Source organism: Apostichopus japonicus, chromosome 3, assembly GCF_037975245.1.
Source record: "Apostichopus japonicus isolate 1M-3 chromosome 3, ASM3797524v1, whole genome shotgun sequence".
Lineage (NCBI taxonomy): Eukaryota > Metazoa > Echinodermata > Holothuroidea > Aspidochirotida > Stichopodidae > Apostichopus > Apostichopus japonicus.
The window spans coordinates 26,352,782-26,372,560 of NC_092563.1; the positions used below are offsets into that span (position 1 = coordinate 26,352,782).

General features: G+C 38.1%; 1 protein-coding gene across 2 annotated transcripts; it reads left to right on the forward strand.

Moving 5' to 3' along the window:
* The first annotated feature begins 44 nt into the window (after positions 1-44).
* LOC139965651 (sialate O-acetylesterase-like) lies at positions 45-19,184 on the forward strand. Of its 2 annotated transcripts, none has more exons than XM_071968247.1 (10): positions 45-237; positions 1,792-1,953; positions 3,963-4,153; positions 9,607-9,745; positions 12,626-12,806; positions 13,808-13,962; positions 14,526-14,656; positions 15,842-15,996; positions 16,910-17,099; positions 18,830-19,184. In XM_071968247.1, the coding sequence occupies exons 1-10, from the start codon at positions 165-167 to the stop codon at positions 19,073-19,075; spliced, it is 1,623 nt and encodes a 540-aa protein (XP_071824348.1). In that variant the 5' UTR covers positions 45-164; the 3' UTR covers positions 19,076-19,184. The 2 variants fall into 2 exon arrangements, with proteins under 2 accessions (XP_071824348.1, XP_071824347.1); XM_071968246.1 differs by lacking the exon at positions 12,626-12,806 and adding an exon at positions 12,873-13,053.
* Positions 19,185-19,779: the final 595 nt, after the last annotated feature.

The following is a 19,779-nucleotide window of genomic DNA, read 5'->3' on the forward strand; positions in this document are numbered from 1 at the left end:
GGGCAGAACGCTAGTAATACAAATAAGACAAACGAGTCCACTGGTTCCGCTCTCGTGACAGAGCAACAACAAAGCACTTTACGTCATGCAATATAACCTTGTACCATAAATTGAAGTTGTACACTTTTCACTAGAACTTAGATTGAGCTAAAGACACTGCCAAAATGTCGCTCAGATACTCACAGGATTTGATTTATGCTGTGATTGCCCTCTGCATGTCATCGGCATACATTTGTGGTATGAACTGGTCTTTATTCTTAAGTTTAAAGGCGTATTTCAAGCCGGTCAGACAACACTTTACGCCGAGGAGTATTAAATTTACTAGCTTAGGCTATATGCAATAGGCCCTCATCATGCTAGTCTAGGCCGAGGTTAAGAAACGTCTGAAGTTGTTATTATCGCGTGAATCATTTACACCAGTGGCAATTTGTAGCCATAACCTACATTCACATTAACATGAACTAATCGCACTTGTTTTTACTCCTAGGCAGCATAAAAGAGCACTAATTTGTATGATTACAAGGGACGAAATAGTTTTAGAGAATTGATTAGCAATAATTGCTCGACAATTCTTGGAAATAGCAATTAGCATTAGCAGGTACTGCATCTTTTGCTAATCAAAAGTAATATTGATTAGCAACTGGCAATTCTTGGGTAGCAAATTGCTATGCGAACCCAGTTATTTTGCCCCTTGGATTAGAAGGAGTTTTACATATTGGTTGAGGAAATAAATTATGCACACACACAGTACACTTGACTTTGGCAGTAAGGCCTTTGACAATAGGTACAGACATCAAATTTTAAACAACTAAGCTAGTATATGCTTTGTAGGGGAAGAGGGTGTGGAATTGGGTTGGTACGTTGTTGGTTAAGCTGGTAAGTTGCATTCAATGATATAGAGAGTGTTTATTACAGTCAATGTTCATGAGTTCTCTTGATCTTGGCAAAGAGAGAAAAAAAATGTTAACCATGAAAGAACCTACTGTATGTAGCATGGTGGATTGGTGGGCTCATAATTGACACACTTAAGGATTTGATCAACGATGTCTATCAAGGAAAAAATCCAATCATTCAACTGTATGTGTTTTTCGTATGTGTAGTTCCTCCAAAATGTTATGATCTCAAAATATTTAAGGTTCTGTGCTTATGCACCGTACAATTGATTAGTATTTGACCACAAAATGTCTGCCGTATCAAGTTCTTTCATACCCCTAAATTGACACATGCGTCGATAAACTAACTGTAGTGTAGGCTTCAGTAAACATCCATTGACTTTGGATGCTGTTTGCAATGCTCTGAGCCTCTTAGCTCAGACAGGTCAGGTCCCAGAGAGTAGCGTTATCATATTGAGTTAATGTTGGTTATTTTTAGGGTGTAAGATTTCCAAATGTCCAAAAATTGTGCAAAACTGGGGGGAGGGTGTTAAAAGTTTAAAAAGTACCACAATTTAGTCGGCAAATAGCTGAAATGGATTCAAACTCATGAAATATGTGATTCTGCTTGACTGCAAAAGTTTAGGTTGCCTGCTGTATCATTGCAAGTAATAACTGAAGGTGCGTCAATTACGGGGGTGCGTCAATTATGAAGCCTTTACTATACTTGAAATGGTTATGCGACATTCAGTTCTGTATATATTATAGCTTTTCAATGTTGCGAACCATCTAATATTGTAAGTAATATCAATCAATTTTGAATCGAGGTAATGAATTGTCAATGAAGATTGCCATCCAAAGAATTTCACTGTGCATATTTACAATTGCTTTCATCTGGTTCATAACCTCATTTCTGCAGATGGAGCATCTACAGGCAACCTCTCTTTGGCCTCTTACTACAGTGATCATATGGTTCTCCAGATGGGCCCCAAATCTGCAATCATATGGGGTTATGCAAATGCTGGACAAAAGATAGCTGTGACTTTCAAAGAAAAACTTTACAAAGCTGTTGCAACACCAGGTGAAGAATCAGTTCATTAGGATTGTATGAATTATTCAACAATAGCTTGTGGAATTTTTGCAGTATACTACTTCACATAAAATGGATTGAGCATTTATTCTTGTTGTGACACATTGCTTTCAACGTATTCATCCCTCTGCAGTCACTGAATGTAATATAAATAATATGGCATCTGGAGGCCAGTTTCCATTTATTCACTAAATGGGGAAAAACTGTTTATCAGAACCGTTTAACGGTCTTATTCCAGCACAGTTTGTTAGCCATGTTCTTGCTTTCTTGGGCAAGTTTAAGTCTGAAGGCTTCTAAACATTCACTATACATGGAAATTATGACTTGTTTGTTTCCATTTTCTCTTCTTATGCAAAACAATTTTTCGCAACCAGCTTCTCCTCACATGGAGTTAAACAACAAGTCTTTATCGCTAGTGAACTGTCACCAATTGCCTTGTCCCAAAGACACAGGTCTCTTCTTTGCAAAAAATCTTGGCAAGAGTACAAGACTACCAAGTACACACTCAGTCCTACATATATGCTGTGTTGTATAAATTACTGTAGCAATTCCATTTGTCTTTATGCAACAATAGTACCTGGGAGAAAATTAATAAAAAATCCTACATATATGCTGTGTTGTATAAATAACTGTAGCAATTCCATATTTCTTTATGCATAACAATGGTACCTGGGAGAAAATTAATAAAAAAATTAAACCTGTGACATTTCTTAGTTCAAGTATCATTTTATTATGTTAGTTCAACTATCAGTATCATCTCCAGATGTTATTAGCTTATTACCAGAGCAACTACAAGCTTGACATTGTGATCTTACGTGCTTTTTGTACTACATTTTTGTAGTAAAGTAATTGTGCCTAGATGCATGACTACCTTTCAGTATATATATTAAATGTTCATACTGGTTTATATAATGTACTGTGGTACAATGTGTATCAAATGATTTCAGTTCCAATATGAGGGACAAGGTCATATTTTAAGATATGAAACATAACCAATTTCAAAAGGAAGGGGAGAGAGTGAATAAGTGCTTTGTTTGTAAACATATTTTATATTGGGGAAGGGATTGAAGTGGGTGGACACTACCACATGGTCTTGTTGTACTCCAAATGGAAGAATGAAGCAATATACAAATTTATACAAGGTATACATATGAATACTACTCTTCCAACAAAACAAAAAAAGCCTAAAAATAATTTATCAGTACTCAATGGAGGACTTTGTGCAAAATATATTAGAAATGAAAGTTCCTAGTAATATTTCTATAGCTATTCTGGTTTTCAAAATATTCATCTTTAAAATATGCTACATCTCTGCAATCTCCTTTAAGTTTTAAGTTAATGATAATTCAGCTCCTAAATGCAGGCTAATGTTAATGTCAGTCCATGTTTTGCATCACATTCAACAACCCGAACAATATCTGTTAACTTTTAAGTAAATCACAAATATCACAATTAGTTTTCTTCCTAAAGAAATCCTTTCACTATAGGGCTGGACTGCTCAGGTTATGCAAGAGAACACAACACTTGTATGAATTCACTGGTTTGAATCCTATTTTAGCCAATATTTCAAAGGATCTGAATTGAATTATTAATATTACTTTATTATAATTACTTCCAGGGTTATAGCCACGCCGGCCGGCGGCAGCCGTTGGTAACCGCCACTCACGTCTGCCGGCCGGCATTGGAAGTGAATAAACAGTCCACCGGCCGGCACAAAAAAATAGTAAAATGCTTGTGAAATACAACAAAAGTAACAAATTTATCTTTCCCTTGCCGTAAAACATGATAATAACGTCACCTTTTTATGTTATTTACCAAAATACCCTCGACCCCCACCGGGGCGTTGCCCTGGACCCCACCAGGGGCCCTTAAGCGGGCCCCTGGACCCCCGGCCGTGAGATGCGAGAGCTTCGCTCGCTACGCTTCGCAAATTTATTTAACCAGCGCTCACAATCTCCTAGCTATAACCCTGCTTTCTTCCTTTTTTCATCATCATCTAGATACCTTCTACTCCAGTGCAGTATGGAAGGTGGCTCTTGACCCCACACCTCCCAGTGGTCCTTTTAATATCACCATAACTACTGTCACTGACCACATGTCAGAGGGAGAAGAAATCCTACTGCAAGACGTCCTGTTTGGTGACATCTGGCTATGTAGTGGACAGAGCAACATGGCCTTCCCTGTACCAGCTGTACGTATCAAATAATTAGACTCTTAGAGGTCACTTCAGAGTAGATGACTATTTAAAGGATATATGTTCTCATTATATATTTTGTTTCATTCTGTATACTGTCCAGATTCTGTATAACTTTCTATGTGTGGACAGAGAAGTTACCATCAGTAACATGCAAGAAATGTAATGAACACTTGCAAATAGTTGATGCCAAAAATATGAAAAAAAAACTGTTATAACATTTTCTAATAATGACTAATAGTGAAATAGTTGGATTACTGTAGATGGAATAGAGGATGCCAAAAATAAGTTTAGGAAACAAAGTTCTACAATGTTGTAATCATGGATCTAGGAGTTACCAGTGCTCTCTATCTGCTTCACAATAACAATAGCAATTTTGTAGTCATGTAGTCGTGGATCTAGGAGTGACCAGTGCTGTCTTCTGCTTCATGCAATAACAATAGCAATGTTGTTGTCGTGGATCTAGGAATCACCAGTGTTGTCTATCTGCTTCATACAATATCAATAGCAATTTTGTAGTCATGTAGTCATTGATCTAGGAGTTACCAGTGCTGTCTGTCTGCTTCATACAATAACAATAGCAATTTTGTAGTCATGTAGTCGTGGATCTAGGAGTTACGAGTGCTGTCCAGTCTGTCTGCTTCATACAATAACAATAGCAATGTTGTACAGGTAGTCATGTAGTTGTACTGTAGATCTAGGAGTTACCAGTGCTGTCTATCTGCTTCATACAATAGCAATAGCAATGTTGTAGTCATGTAGTCGTGGATCAAAGAGTTACCAGTGATGTCAGATCTGCTTCATACAATAACAATTGATAGCAATGTTGTAGTCATGTAGTCGTGGATCTAGGAGTTACCAGTAATGTCTATCTGCTTCATACAATAGCAATAGCAATGTTGTAGTCATGTAGTCGTGGATCTAAGAGTTACCAGTGATGTCAGATCTGCTTCATACAATAACAATTGATAGCAATGTTGTAGTCATGTAGTCGTGGATCTAGGAGTTACCAGTAATGTCTATCTGCTTCATACAATAACAATAGCAATGTTGTAGTCATGTAGTCGTGGATCTAAGAGTTACCAGTGATGTCAGATCTGCTTCATACAATAACAATTGATAGCAATGTTGTAGTCATGTAGTCGTGGATCTAGGAGTTACCAGTAATGTCTATCTGCTTCATACAATAGCAATAGCAATGTTGTAGTCATGTAGTCGTGGATCTAAGAGTTACCAGTGATGTCAGATCTGCTTCATACAATAACAATTGATAGCAATGTTGTAGTCATGTAGTCGTGGATCTAGGAGTTACCAGTAATGTCTATCTGCTTCATACAATAACAATAGCAATGTTGTAGTCATGTAGTCGTGGATCTAAGAGTTACCAGTGCTGTCAGATCTGCTTCATACAATAACAATTGATAGCAATGTTGTTGTCATGTAGTCGTGGATCTAGGAGTTACCAGTGATGTCTATCTGCTTCATACAATAACAATTGATAGCAATGTTGTAGTCATGAAGTCGTGGATCTAGGAGTGACCAGTGCTGTCTTCTGCTTCATGCAATAACAATAGCAATGTTGTTGTCGTGGATCTAGGAGTTACCGGTGCTGTCTATCTGCTTCATACAATAGCAATAGCAATGTTGTAGTCATGTAGTCGTGGATCTAAGAGTTACCAGTGATGTCAGATCTGCTTCATACAATAACAATTGATAGCAATGTTGTAGTCATGTAGTCGTGGATCTAGGAGTTACCAGTAATGTCTATCTGCTTCATACAATAACAATAGCAATGTTGTAATCATGTAGTCGTGGATCTAAGAGTTACCAGTGATGTCAGATCTGCTTCATACAATAACAATTGATAGCAATGTTGTAGTCATGTAGTCGTGGATCTAGGAGTTACCAGTAATGTCTATCTGCTTCATACAATAACAATAGCAATGTTGTAGTCATGTAGTCGTGGATCTAAGAGTTACCAGTGATGTCAGATCTGCTTCATACAATAACAATTGCTAGCAATGTTGTAGTCATGTAGTCGTGGATCTAGGAGTTACCAGTGATGTCTATCTGCTTCATACAATAACAATTGATAGCAATGTTGTAGTCATGTAGTCGTGGATCTAGGAGTTACCAGTGCTGTCTATCTGCTTCATACAATAACAATAGCAATGTTGTAGTCATGAAGTCGTGGATCTAGGAGTTACCAGTGCTGTCTATCTGCTTCATACAATAACAATAGCAATGTTGTAGTCATGAAGTCGTGGATCTAGGAGTTACCAGTGATGTCTATCTGCTTCATACAACAACAATTGATAGCAATGTTGTAGTCATGTAGTCGTGGATCTTAGGAGTTACCAGTGCTGTCTATCTGCTTCATACAATAACAATAGCAATGTTGTAGTCATGTAGTCGTGGATCTAGGAGTTACCAGTGCTGTCTATCTGATTAATGTAATAACAATAGTAAAGAAAAATGTTAGAAAACACAGGTCGATTCATATAGCAGTAGGTAAGAAAGGAATTGTAGAATTTTAGCAAATAACATTTCAAACTTAAAACATGTCTGTAGTTCTGTCAAAAGTTTGTTCCTTAACACACTTCTCGCTGATTAGGTATGCGTTATGAAAGTCCATGGGCAAAGGAGCCCAATTTGATTTGGAGAGGTGGGGGTGAGGAGTTGGGGGGGGGCTGTAAAGATTTGCTCGAAAATGTATATAACTGAGATACAGTATGGAAGGGCATACTGCTGAGATCCTCCTCACCAATGAAAATTTGAATTCATTATATTGAGTGCCATCAGTGATCATAACAACATCTTGGACAGAGAAGGAAAGCATGGAGTGTGAACTGTCAGAACTCCACAACATCTATGTCAGAGTAGTAGGGCAAGCTTAGAATGTTAGTCTCATTACCTAAGGCTGAATTTTTCTCTCTCATCAAGAAACATTATTGCAGTTAAGCTTTTTTTTTGCAGTGCCTGACACAATATCAGCATATTTACAAAAGGTACACTGAAATATCTTGTTGGGAGGGGGATGGGGGGGGAGCTACAGCCCCCTGCCTCCTATGCCTATGTGAAAGTCCCCAAATGATTTTCCTGGTTAATTGGTGATTGGTCCTGAACTCCTTGGAACCAATTACACTCTAAAGCATGAGTTGCAACTCTGATGTTTTACTGTATGCTGCCAAGCCTCATCAAAACCTAGTTGGATTGTCAATAGTAGATAACTAGAACAGTGGGTTATCCTAAGGCTTTTAAGTTAAAGATCAAGTCCCCTCTGGTACAGTAGCTTCATTCATAATATGACAGCGTTAGTAGAAATGTGATCACATCTCAATGCTTCTGTCTGACAAATATGTTTTATTTCTCAACAAAAATTTACAAGATGAAATGGAATACTGCAATTTTCAAAATGATTCAGTTTCGTTCTTTGTTCTGTGCAAAAATATAATTACTTGTAATATTAGTTGTACAAAGCATATTCATTATTGAATCCTGCCCTCACTTTTGCAAAAGGCTCACTTGAGTGCACTTTTCCACTTGCATGGTGCTGTGTTAGTGCAGTATCAGTCAAAGGGCTCTTTAGAATGTCAGTGACACCATAGGTTAATTCACTCATTGAAGGATGTTACATATCATGAGAGGCTAACACTTCTCAAAGTCTTTGTATGTAATTAGGTTGTGTAACTGAATGATTCAGCTAAAATAGATTGTCTTGGCTTTGAGAACTTTCAGCTTTCAAATTGTAGGTATTCAAAAGGTCATCGTTGTAAGGTTGGAGAAAGTTTGTAATGAAGGTTGACATGTTTTGCAGAACTTCTTTTCTCAGAGGGTTTTTGAAAGAGTTTGAAGATGGCTGTGGCACTTCCAAAAAACACCTGTGCAATAACATTCCTGCCAACCCCACACAGCCACAACCCACCCCTAAGAAATAGTGGGCTATAAAATGTTCCCTTGCAGCTTGGTTTAGAAAGTGGTACAGTAGTGTGTTAGCACCTCACCAGAACAACACCTTTTCATATAGAAATTTCAAGTTTTTCCATCTAAACTGGTAACATTACCAAAGGCCTGTGCATTAACTCAGCGTCTGGTTCTGTGTCTTAAGAGCACAGCTTTTACTTCAATTGTATATTCCAAGAATCAATAAAATTGATTAATATAGATTGATTGAGAAAATGACTCAGAAGCAAAACTAAGCCACAAATCAAAGTATTACATCATTTTTATCATGAACATGGTAACAAAGAGTCTTCATATAAATACTGTTGCTATGGCAACTGGGTTATGTGTGTTTTTGTATTTTATTCATTTCTTACAGTTAAACAAACATTTAGGGCAAACACCATTATATATCAGCAAAAAATTTACTAGGTTTTTAGTATTTTAAGGCACCAGCAAGCTTCAAATATTATTTCTAGAGACAAACACAGTAATTACAAAATCAGACAATAATATTGTTATTGATTGATAAATATCTTGCCATATAAATTGCTTTGAAAAGATCAAACAAGCTGAAGGTAAGATTATATTTTCAAGTCATATGCACAACTAGGATAACACAAAGTGGGTGCATTTCCTCAGTTTGTTTTTCCAGTATACAGCCCAGGAGGTGTTACAAGACATTTATGTTGTTTATTCATGTTAGATCATACAAGGAAAAAAAAGAAAAAAAAAATCAGAAATCTATTGTCTTTGTAAGTAAGGAATGAAACCCTAAGGGGCATCTAAATAGCATTTAACTGTTATGGCTAGAGACCGACCATACACAGTGGAAAACCTATTTATTGTTGTATGGCCTCCAAACTGCTCTAATGCATCACAAAGAAATAGATTTGTGAAGTTTAAGGTCACAATATTGATAGATAATAATTGAGGATGAGCCCATGGATTTTGAATTATTGGTACTAATTTTTATACAGTCTTCTGGTTTTCACTTTGTATAGGTCCGGTTACCTTTTCATGCAAATTTTAACAAATTTCCATCTGTTTCATTATGAAATTATTATTGAATGAAAGGATAATGAAGAGCATACAAGAGCAAACATGTACAAAGCGTCGTTGATTTCGTCTATGGTACGTGTACGACTTGCTTAGGGTTATTTTGTTATTCCACTATTCTGTAGTCACAATTGAGAGGGCTATAAAACTAGACCAAATTGAAGCCTTGACAATGTAATTACACCAACCCTGAAAGTTTTACGGTCGGTTGCCCTTTATCCTCAGTAGATAAAATATGCAATAATAAATAGACTAAAAAGAACTCTTTGTTGAGGGAAAAACTCTTTGTAGGGAAAAACAATATGGATTTGGTTTGAGAGGTTTTTTTAAAATTTTGTTTTAGATCCAATAGCTACTACTCAAATAATCAGTCAACTCCAGCATAAGTTCCAATTATTTTGCATAACGAGACGTATTTACAGAATCGTTGCTTTTTCTTCTAATTTCAGGTCTTCAATGCATCACAAGTATTGAATGATTCCTATAATCACCCAAACATTCGATTACTCGCAGTGAACGAGGTGTCTTCAACGACTCCGTACTATGACCTGAGCTCTTTATATGAACCGTGGTCTCTACCATCTCCCAGTTAGTATCTCTTTATTAATAATAATAATAATAATAATAAACAGTTCTTATATAGCGCAACTTACAATAAAGTCTCGTCGCGCTGTACTTAACCCTGGTCATTGGTAACTTGTCACACCTACACACCAAAGTGTGCACATTTCAAACAATCTCTCCTGGGGCACCACAGTGCACCACAGCCACGTGTGCCCTGGGGGACTTCCCATAGGGTGCAGGCACAAACCGGCGCACGCAACTATATTTACAAGTCACCTCGCAAGTCCACATTTATACACCTGGGTGAAGAGAGGCAATGGAGATTAAGTGCCTTGCCCAAGGACACAACGCAATGATCTGGCCAGGGCTTGAACCTGTAATGTTTACATCACAAGTCCACTGCCTTAACCACTTGACCACAATGCCCTTTCTGCATCTCCTCATTCTTTATTATTGCGACCTATTGCATTTATTTAACATTTTTGTTGTTTTTTTAGCTCATACCAGCATGCTGGTGTGAGCTATTGTTACAGTGCGGCGTCTATCACTCTATCACTCTATCATTCTATCACTCTATCACTCTATCCGTCAACAATTGGTAAAACCGCTCCCACTCGCACAGTGTTTGATGGAATTTCATGAAATTTCGACACAAGGACCATTGGGTAAAGGGCCATCAGAGATGGTCCAAAATTTGGGGTCAAAGGTCACCTGTGGGCCGTAATGGGCCATTTTGTGGAAATACGCCAAATGCTTCTTCTCCTACAGATTCCATGGTACAATGTTGAGGGTTTGTCACGATAGTACTATGGTAGTTTTACCTTCAGGGTGTTCATGAATTTGAGATCAAAGATCAACTAGGGGTCTTTTGTGGCCCGGACCGCGGCCCTATATTTTCAAATTGCTCCTGTTCGTACAGTGTATGGCCAATTATAATGAAACTTGGTCACAATGTTCCTCGGGATGAGAGTTACGAGGGGTGTTCGGAAAATTGAGGTCAAAGGTCATTTAGGGGGTCATCGGGGGTCATTCTTTGTAATATTTTCAAATATCTCAATCTCCTCAAGATTTTGATGAATCATATTCAAAGTTGAACTGATGATTGTTGGATTGTGTATGAATAAGGTGATGCCTAAAAAATTTTGGTCAAAAGTTAATTAATTACAATTAATCCCCATTGTTTAAAAAAATCTGAGCCTTCACTTTTTGCCAAAGCTCCTTTAATTTGTCTCCCAGTGTCTGCAGTGTTTGTTTACATTTGTGGTTAAGCTCTGCAGAGGCTGTTAGTGGAATTAAAGCAGGACTGGGAGTTGTTATTAACTGTTGAACTGTAAGCATGAGAGCCCTATAGCCAATCAGCACTTGCCGATTCTTAGAAGTCTTTGAGCCTGAGGTATGTAGGCAGCTTGTGAAGTTATAAAGGGAGTGCTTGTGAAGTTATGTCTGCAAAGGTAGAGGGGAGAAGGTTTAATAAGGTACAGTAGGTCAGTGGTATTGTTTGAGAGAGTGGGTAAAATAGGATTTAAAGGGGAAAATAGGAATTACAGCCAGTGGTGTGGCCAGGATTCTGCTAACGGAGGGGGGGGGTATCCCTCACAGGCCCAAAATTGGTTTTGTGGGCCCTACATTTTTCAGCTCGAAAAGGTATGAGCTTCTGCACCATTGGTGCTCTAGTTTGTTGTTGTAAAAAACATTGGGAATATTACGCATGTTAGATTAACAAGTGACCAGACCTTGAATCCATCCTTGTACATTATTTCACCAAATGACAGTTAATTAGTAATAGCAGGTAATCAATAAAAAGTATACTTGTTTCTTGCAAAATTTCAACCCCAAAAAATGTTTGCATATTGTGTCAGAGACATGCAAGCAAGGCAAATTAAATTTTCCAAACATTCTTTATTATACCAAAGTGAAATTTCTAATTGGGCATTACATACATGAATGAATGGACACAAGATGATCGCATATCATCAGTAGAGGCTGTTTCTCCAGGAATAATGTTTGGTGTCGGTTAAGCATATTTTTCTTTCATGAACATTTGAAACACAAAATGAGTCCCAGTCCTTCATTGGAAGGCTAGTTATAGAATGTATAAGCTACATTTCAAAGCAGGTGCACATGTCATACATGTACTCATCACACATTATTTTCTTTTATTTATAATTTGTAACAGTTTTCCAAATTTGAACCAGAGTGAAAAGATTTGTCTGTCGACATGTGATGTGGAAAGTGTATTTGCATGAACAGGCATCCTCAGGTACCATCTGTTATTATTGTCACTTTAGGTGGTTGATCTAATGGGTCCTGATCATCTGTTGTGGTCACTCTAGGTGGTTGAGCTAATGGAATCTGATAAGTGACATTGTGGTCACTTGAGGTGGTTGAGCCAATGGGATCTGCAAAGTGACATTATGGTCACTTTAGGTGGTTGAGCCAATGGAATACGATAAGTGACATGGTCACTTTAGGTGGTTGATCCAATGGAATACGATAATTGACATTGTGGTCACCTTAGGTGGTTGAGCTCATGGAATACGATAAGTGACATTATGGTCACTTGAGGTGGTTGAGCCAATGGAATACGATAAGTGACATTATGGTCACTTTAGGTGGTTGAGCCAATGGAATCTGATAATTAACATGGTCACTTTAGGTGGTTGAGCCAATGGAATCTGATAATTAACATGGTCACTTTAGGTGGTTGAGCCAATGGAATCTGACAAGTGACATAACAGAAATTTCCATTTCATATTCGTACCAAGAAAAAGCACAAGAAAGGTTGACGTGCCCATATTTGTATTGTCATATAGTGATAGGTCCATTGTTGTCCACATGATTGCAATTGAAAGATTTTCCATTGGCTGGGTTTGCACTTTGTGGTACTCTTTGTTTCGTTGACAGAAAGTCTTGGCGGTAACGGCAGTCAAGGATTTCTATACTTCTCGGCTGTGTGTTACCTTTTCGGAGTTGAGTTGCAACAGCATCTTAGGTACCCGATTGGACTGGTATCGGATAATTGGGGTGGTTCCTACATCCAGGCCTGGTCCTCGTCGGACGTTCTCAAGAGCTGTCCATCTCAAATGTAATTATCGTCAGTTCTTTCTCTTAGTCTTCATAATGTCAGGAGCTGTATCATTTCCTTCGACAGAAAGCCTCGGCTACAGCAACAATAACAGCTTTTACTACTTTTCGGCGGTGTGCTATCTGTTTGGACTTAAGTTACATCAGCATCTCGGGTACCCAGTTGGACTCATATCAGACAACTGGGGTGGTACCCACATTCAGGCTTGGTCTTCACCCGATGTTCTCAAGAGTTGTCCAGCTTCAGTGTAAGATGTCTAAATGTTTGTCGTAAAAAGTGGATTTTTTTGTGAATCCACATACCCGTGTAGACTTGTGTACGTGGTTTACCGAGGCCGTCCCAAATCGAGAAGAAAAATATCACAATAAATACATGAACGACTTTTATTGCCTAAATATTGAAAACTTGAACATGGTTTGATTTATTTCCCATGCAGTCTCTCACACTGAGATTATTAAGATTGTTGCAAAGTAAATCTCTCTGAGATGATTGAAAACATATGAGAGTAAAACATTGACTACCAGCTGAAAGAGTTTGCCCCAGACAATGGTTGAATTTGATTCGCAAATGATTTCACTTCACTTTCATATGCTCTGCTGATAGCTCAAGGAGACTCTGCAGTGTCACGACATTCCATTGCTTCCATCTTATCGAGGAATATCATTCCTTATAACAGCAAATTATTGATATCAATGATGATATTCTCATATTTCATATGGAAATTAGAATAGATAACTGACTTAAAAAATGGAAAAAAAAATGGTGGATTTGTGTGCCAGAACAAAACTGATCTTTATCTCCATAGTTACAAGCTTTTACAAGAGGCTGGATAATTTAGTTGGTAGGTGCACAGAACTTGAAATCCTGTGTCAAGTTACTGGATGTCATGAGTCTTGCTCTTAGCCAAGGTTTCATTTTGCTCTATCAAGCTCAATGCATTTCGTAAACATGAAGTGATACTTGCAGACCTTTAATCTTAACAATCGTTTTCTGTTTTCCAGGGATGAGAAGCCCAAGAAGGTCGTGAATATATCGAAGCCAATGAATATCTGGGAGAAAATGGAAGTGGAAGGTCCGAGTGGAGATAGCATATTATGGAACGCTATGATTCATCCAATGTTAAATTTCACCATCAAAGGAGTTTTATGGTATCAAGGTATGTCTGTCCTTTTTCTACATTGAACATCAAAGCATGTATTTCTGCCTTAACTGGATTCGGTCAGTTGGAGCAATAAAAACAATTTGAGCAAACTTTGTCATTTCTTTGGTGGGTGTTGTCGAAAGGTGAGGGAAGGGGGGGGGGGGGGGTACTATTGTGAGGTATAAAGGGAGTTGTTGTGTATTTATTGTGTCTTTATGGGGAAGGATGGAGGGGTGAGGATGTTGATGATCCTGAGAGAAGAGCTGTATTTTCGGTAAGACTGTGAGGCAATATAGGCAATGAATAAGGAGATTCTGTTCAAAAGTCCAAAGGTTGATTTGGGTCGTTGGCTAGACCAAGGCTAGTTTTAAGCTGGCACTAAATGTGGAGTACTTTCTTCGTAAAAGTAAGATGTTATTTTCTTATTTGTGTCAATATCTAACACATAAAAACTTCAAAAATATATTGTATTTTTTTGCATATAGAAACTTAAAATATAAACAATTAGAAATCAGACTAACTAATTATTTATTTGTCAGTTTGACTGTAGAAGGACTTCATTTCATCTTCTCTTGCAGGAGAAGCTAACTCTGCTGAATCCGATAGATATGCGTGCTTATTTCCTGCGATGATTAACGACTGGCGTCGTAAGTGGTATGAAGGGACGGGAGGAAACACCGAAGTAGCCTTCCCATTTGGTTTCGTGCAGGTGAGGATGAAACAATCTGTATCTATCCTGGTTACGACCAAGTTATTGCCAAACTTTTACTGGAATTCAGTTGTCATTTTCAAATGACAGTTTTTGATGGATAAATCATTTCTCGCTAAACCAAGTCCTTGGACTAGAGGAAGATCATGTATTTAACTTTCACGGTGCATGAGTAGTGTTTGATTTAAAGTTTGTACCAAGCTCTTAAAATGTTGAAATTATGCACATCCAAATAATATTTGGGCTTATCTTAAATTGTCTTAATTAGTAACACCTAATCATGTTTGGACTGATCTTAAATTGTCTAAATTAGTTACACCCAATCATGTTTGGACTGATCTTAAATTGTTTAAATTAGTTACATCCAATCATGTTTGGACTGATCTTAAATTGTTTACGTCCAATATTAATATTTCAACTGTCCTAGTTTTGATGTTTACTTAAGTTTCCCCTCATGAGATTAATTTTTCACAATATAATTTTTGAAATAACTGTTATAGTAAAGGCAGAATAAATGAATAGCTATTGTCTGGTATAATTCTTGGTCAATTTTGTACTCTTTCTCATTTCTATTTTGACCTTGTTTTCATATATGTGAAGTTGTTGTTTCTCTAAGGGCTCAATGACCTTGGAAAAAGTTGTTGATAAAGAATTGTTATTAAAGTTCTCTTAAGGTCTTTAACAGGGGACCTACTTTTGACTGAAATATAGAAAGCAGTTGCTAGAGACTGTACAGTCATACTTTCCGTTTTCTCCATTGTTTAATGCCGTCATATTTGTCTGACCTTCTCTGAAACAATTCTTACCAGACTAAATTTACGATAAATTAGAATGATTTAGCCCCAACTGATGATGGAGGTTGGGGTTTATAACCCCACGTCTCCCACCCCTTACCTTTGGAGGTTGGGGTTCATGGCCCCACTGCTCCCACCCCTTACCTTTGGAGGTTGGGGTTCATGGCCCCACTGCTCCCACCCCTTACCTTTGGAGGTTGGGGTTTATAACCCCACGTCTCCCACCCCTTACCTTTGGAGGTTGGGGTTCATAACCCCACGTCTCCCACCTCTTACATTTGGAGGTTGGGGTTCATGGCCCCACTGCTCCCACCCTGTACCTCTGGGTCAAGAGTGCATACTGTTTTGTCATCAATTGAAATAATGTGGTATTTCTGTGATAATCTTTCAGCTGTGTACTTCTAACGTTCCTTTCAACGATACCGACTATCCCTTAATCCGCCGGGCTCAGACTGCGGGTTACGGTTATGTTCCTAATCCAAAGATGGAAAATGTATTCATGTCGGTGTCGTTGGACCTGCCTGATCCCAGTTCACCCTACGATGCGTAAGTGCACTCTCAGAGTTATTGTTATCTGTTAATGTGACTTTACATTCTTCTTTGTGGATTATCATAATTTTCTAATTATTGGATTCATTCGTCTATCCTAATTTCTTAGCATCCTAGTCCTTTGATCTTGAACGCCCACCCCCCCCCCTCCAATCTCCCAGTGATTCGTTCGAGCAAGTGAAGTTAAAATCTTAAATTTATCTTTACACATGTCATAACAGTGTTAATCTTAATGGTCCATTTCATCACTGGTTCCACAGAATTTAATAATTCAAAACTGAGCTGGTGTGTATGTAGTATACAAAGTTGGCAACCAGAAATGAAGGGTAAACAAATTTACTATAAAATATGTAGGAATTAATAAGAACCACTAGACATGTAATTTTATTATTTTGGCCGAAATATTTGGCTCGCAGTCCATATGTGGTGATATTGGTGGGGAATGTTGGGTGTAGTGTGTTGGGAATCGTAGATGCCACTGCAACCCCCGCCCCCCGCTCACCCTCCTCCTGCTCAAATTGTTGTGTAGCCAGTATTTTATTTTGGTTGGCACATGGGGAGGGGTGTAAGGTGAAGGGGTATTCTATATCTTCTCTTTTGGAAATTAGCAGTGGTTGTTGGTGTCATCTGTATAGAATGGTTTTGAATGGGAAGAGAGTGCAGGAGAGTGGGAAGCAAGGGCAGGAGAGGTTAGGAGCTTTCCCCCTGGTGAGGCTTTTGCTCCCTAGTGTGTATGCTCTCATATAGATTCACATGTAATGCTATTCCAAGTAAATCTCTATTGTAGTATTGAAGCAAAGCAAGCATATTTTAGCAGAGAAGACCCACATGACACCGTTAATTCTATTGGGATGTTGATTTCTTCCGATGTAAGGTCTCACAGAGGTATATTATTTTCTTTTTGTTCCAGAATTCATCCACGTGACAAGCAGGATGTGGCCCATCGTTTGGTGCTCGGTGCAAGAGCTATTGGTTACAATGAAGCATACACTGAATTTCAAGGACCGTATCCCAGGAGGGTCTGCGGTATAACCAACAACAAAATTGTTGTTGATTATCAGTTTAGCGATGTCAAGCTCATTTCAGGGAAATTATTCGAGGTAAGACTTTCTTGAGTGCATTCCTTCCCCTGTGAACACTCCATTGCATATCTTGCTTCGATTTATCAGAATATAAATATGCCCAGAATTGGTCACAACTGAAATTCTCTTGCTTGATGATGACTTCACAGAAAAGCAGAAAAAGTTGGCCAACCATTAAAAATGGGCTCTGCTAGGTATATTCAGTAGGTTTGAATGGTGGTTATTCCATTACCCAGTCAACCCAGGTGAATTATCCTCACAGCTGATTAAATTGAATGACAGTGACTGCTTATTAGCTGGTCGTGGAGGCACATAACCGTAAATACCCCCTCTGAACTTTCGATGGGGTGAGTGAGTTAAAATGGTGTGAAGTCATGTGAGAAGGCCTTGCTTTGAAACAAGAATGTAAACCTTCAACATTGTGAAATACCTCAGAATCCAATTCAATACACAGCTCAGGTGTTACTCGATTAATTGTCTGCATTTTGTAAAGTAAAGCTTTCGAAATAATTGCACAGACCTCCAGTGGAACTGTTCAGCCGTGTGTCTAAACTGTCTACAGAAATATCTCAATGAAACGTTCGTTGCAACGCAATGAAAGTCATACAAAACAAAATATAGAGTTTACTCCATATATTTGCTTGGCTAGAGAATTTACGGACACAAAATGATATTTTATCAGAGATTGCTGTAGTCTGTCATGAGATTTTTTAAAAGCAAAACAGTGGATAATCTATGTCTGAATGAACTGAAAAAACATATGTTTGGGGTCAAGTGAGAAAACCGTTACCATGGATACCTTCGATGTGATCCGAAGTTCAAAGTGAACTAAGGTTGTATGATATCAAATTGAATAATGTACTCTAGTTATGATTCCTTGCCGGGGGCAGAAGGAATTTATGAGATGATGATGGCGTGTGTGTTTGTTAGTGTGTGTGGGTTTTTGTATTTGACACTTGCTTATTCAACATGCTTGTTATCATGTTTGGTCAAAATTGGTGTAGTTTTGTGAAGGATCTATATAGGTCTTCAACAGAACAGTCATCCAGGAAATGAAATCTCCGTCAATCAGTCTATAGCCTTGCTTTAACCCACTCACAAGGGCTCTTATCAGGTTTCACCCTCTGGGCATCTCAAATGGCACATTTTAATTAGCTCAAAAGGATCAACAGGTTATCTCAATTCGTGTCAAACTTGGCCATTTTCTCTGTGGTTTCTACTAGATGATATTTGCAGTGGCAGTGAGTTGTGAAAATATTTCTCAGTGTAGAAACCATGTCATGTAATTCTCATTTATTAATAACAATTAGTCAAGGGATTGTTGGTAGCAGAACTGATTTGCTAGCTCAAAATGGGTAAAAAGAAAATGTTCTCTTATCCATAGATCTATGTCTCAATATTTCACCTAGGAAGACTGTTCTTTCTGGATATTGAAATATTTTGGAATAAAAACCCTATATTGTAAAATCCTTGCGAGTGAATGACATGGTTGATGCCCACAAGGGAGTGCTACAAATAATAGCTGGAAACCTCCCATCTTTTCTGGTTCTCGCTTAAACTCTTGGACAAACGTAACTTCACTTGCTCTGCTTTAAAGTCAGATATTTATTTTGAAGTTTGAGCAAATTGTATGACAGGGAATCACAAAGCCCAACCTAGCTTTCTGGTTTTGTAACATGTTACTCAGTTTTAGCGAAAAGTACAGATGGACTACTTCAGTGAGCTGCTATCATTGATTGTCTCTGCAGGTCTGTTGCTACGACGAAGTCACCTGCGATCTAGAACCGGATGCCTGGAAGACGGCAGATGTTGTATACCAGGTGAATTCGACCTCTGTGATGTTGGGCTATCAGTGTGACAAGACTTACTCAGCTACTTACCTCAGGTACCTCTGGAAGGACATGCCATGCGAGTTTAAGAATTGCGCTGTCTATGGGGCCAAGAACGATTTACCTGGTCCTCCCTTTCTCCTGCCTGTCCAGAGTTGCGAGTGACCACTTTGGTCTGTATTGATCCAACGCAGACTATAGTCTTTCACTCACGACTGAGGCCTTACATAATGCAACAAATCCTATAAGTATTTTTTTTCTCTTTTTTTCTCTTTTTTTCTTCTTGCTTAAAAAGTTTTGTTCTGATGATGTTTGTATATAAAGAATTAAGAGATAGTTTTTATATGTGGTTAAAGTGGTTAATAGTTTGATTTAGTTGGTATAAAAGGAGATTTTCCAAAGAGCAATGCTATAGTCAGAGAGGCAACCATCAAAAGTTTTAAGGAATCAACCCAGTTTTATTTACGCAACACAATTAAATTCTTTGCATTTTGCCAATGGTAGAGGCACTTTCAGTTGGGCTTGCAATCATGCCTTTAACTGTGCTGTTTGAATGGCTGGGCCTATACTAGAATAATGCTATAGTCAGAGAGGCAACCATCAAAAGTTTTAAGGAACCAACCCTGGATGGTCATTTACACAATCTTTCAAACCCATGTTAATCTACTGAATATTCAACATCAAAACAATTTGATTGGATAAATAGTTTTCTAGCAATTTGTGGTGTAGAAATGTATAGATTTCAGTTTTACAACAGCATGCTTTAATTTGCCAATTAGGCCCCTTTTGTTTATGTAAGAGGCATTAACAGGGAGGTTGAAAATACCAGCATTCAAACTTAACATTTTCTTTAGAGAAACCTCATATGC

Coding starts and splice junctions, on each gene's coding strand:
- LOC139965651 (XM_071968247.1), top strand. CDS start 165: ATGTCGCTCAGATACTCACAGGATTTGATTTATGCTGTGATTGCCCTC. Junction 1,954..3,962: donor CAAAGCTGTTGCAACACCAG/GTGAAGAATCAG, acceptor ATCATCATCTAG/ATACCTTCTACTCCAGTGCA. Junction 15,997..16,909: donor CCCAGTTCACCCTACGATGC/GTAAGTGCACTC, acceptor TTTTTGTTCCAG/AATTCATCCACGTGACAAGC.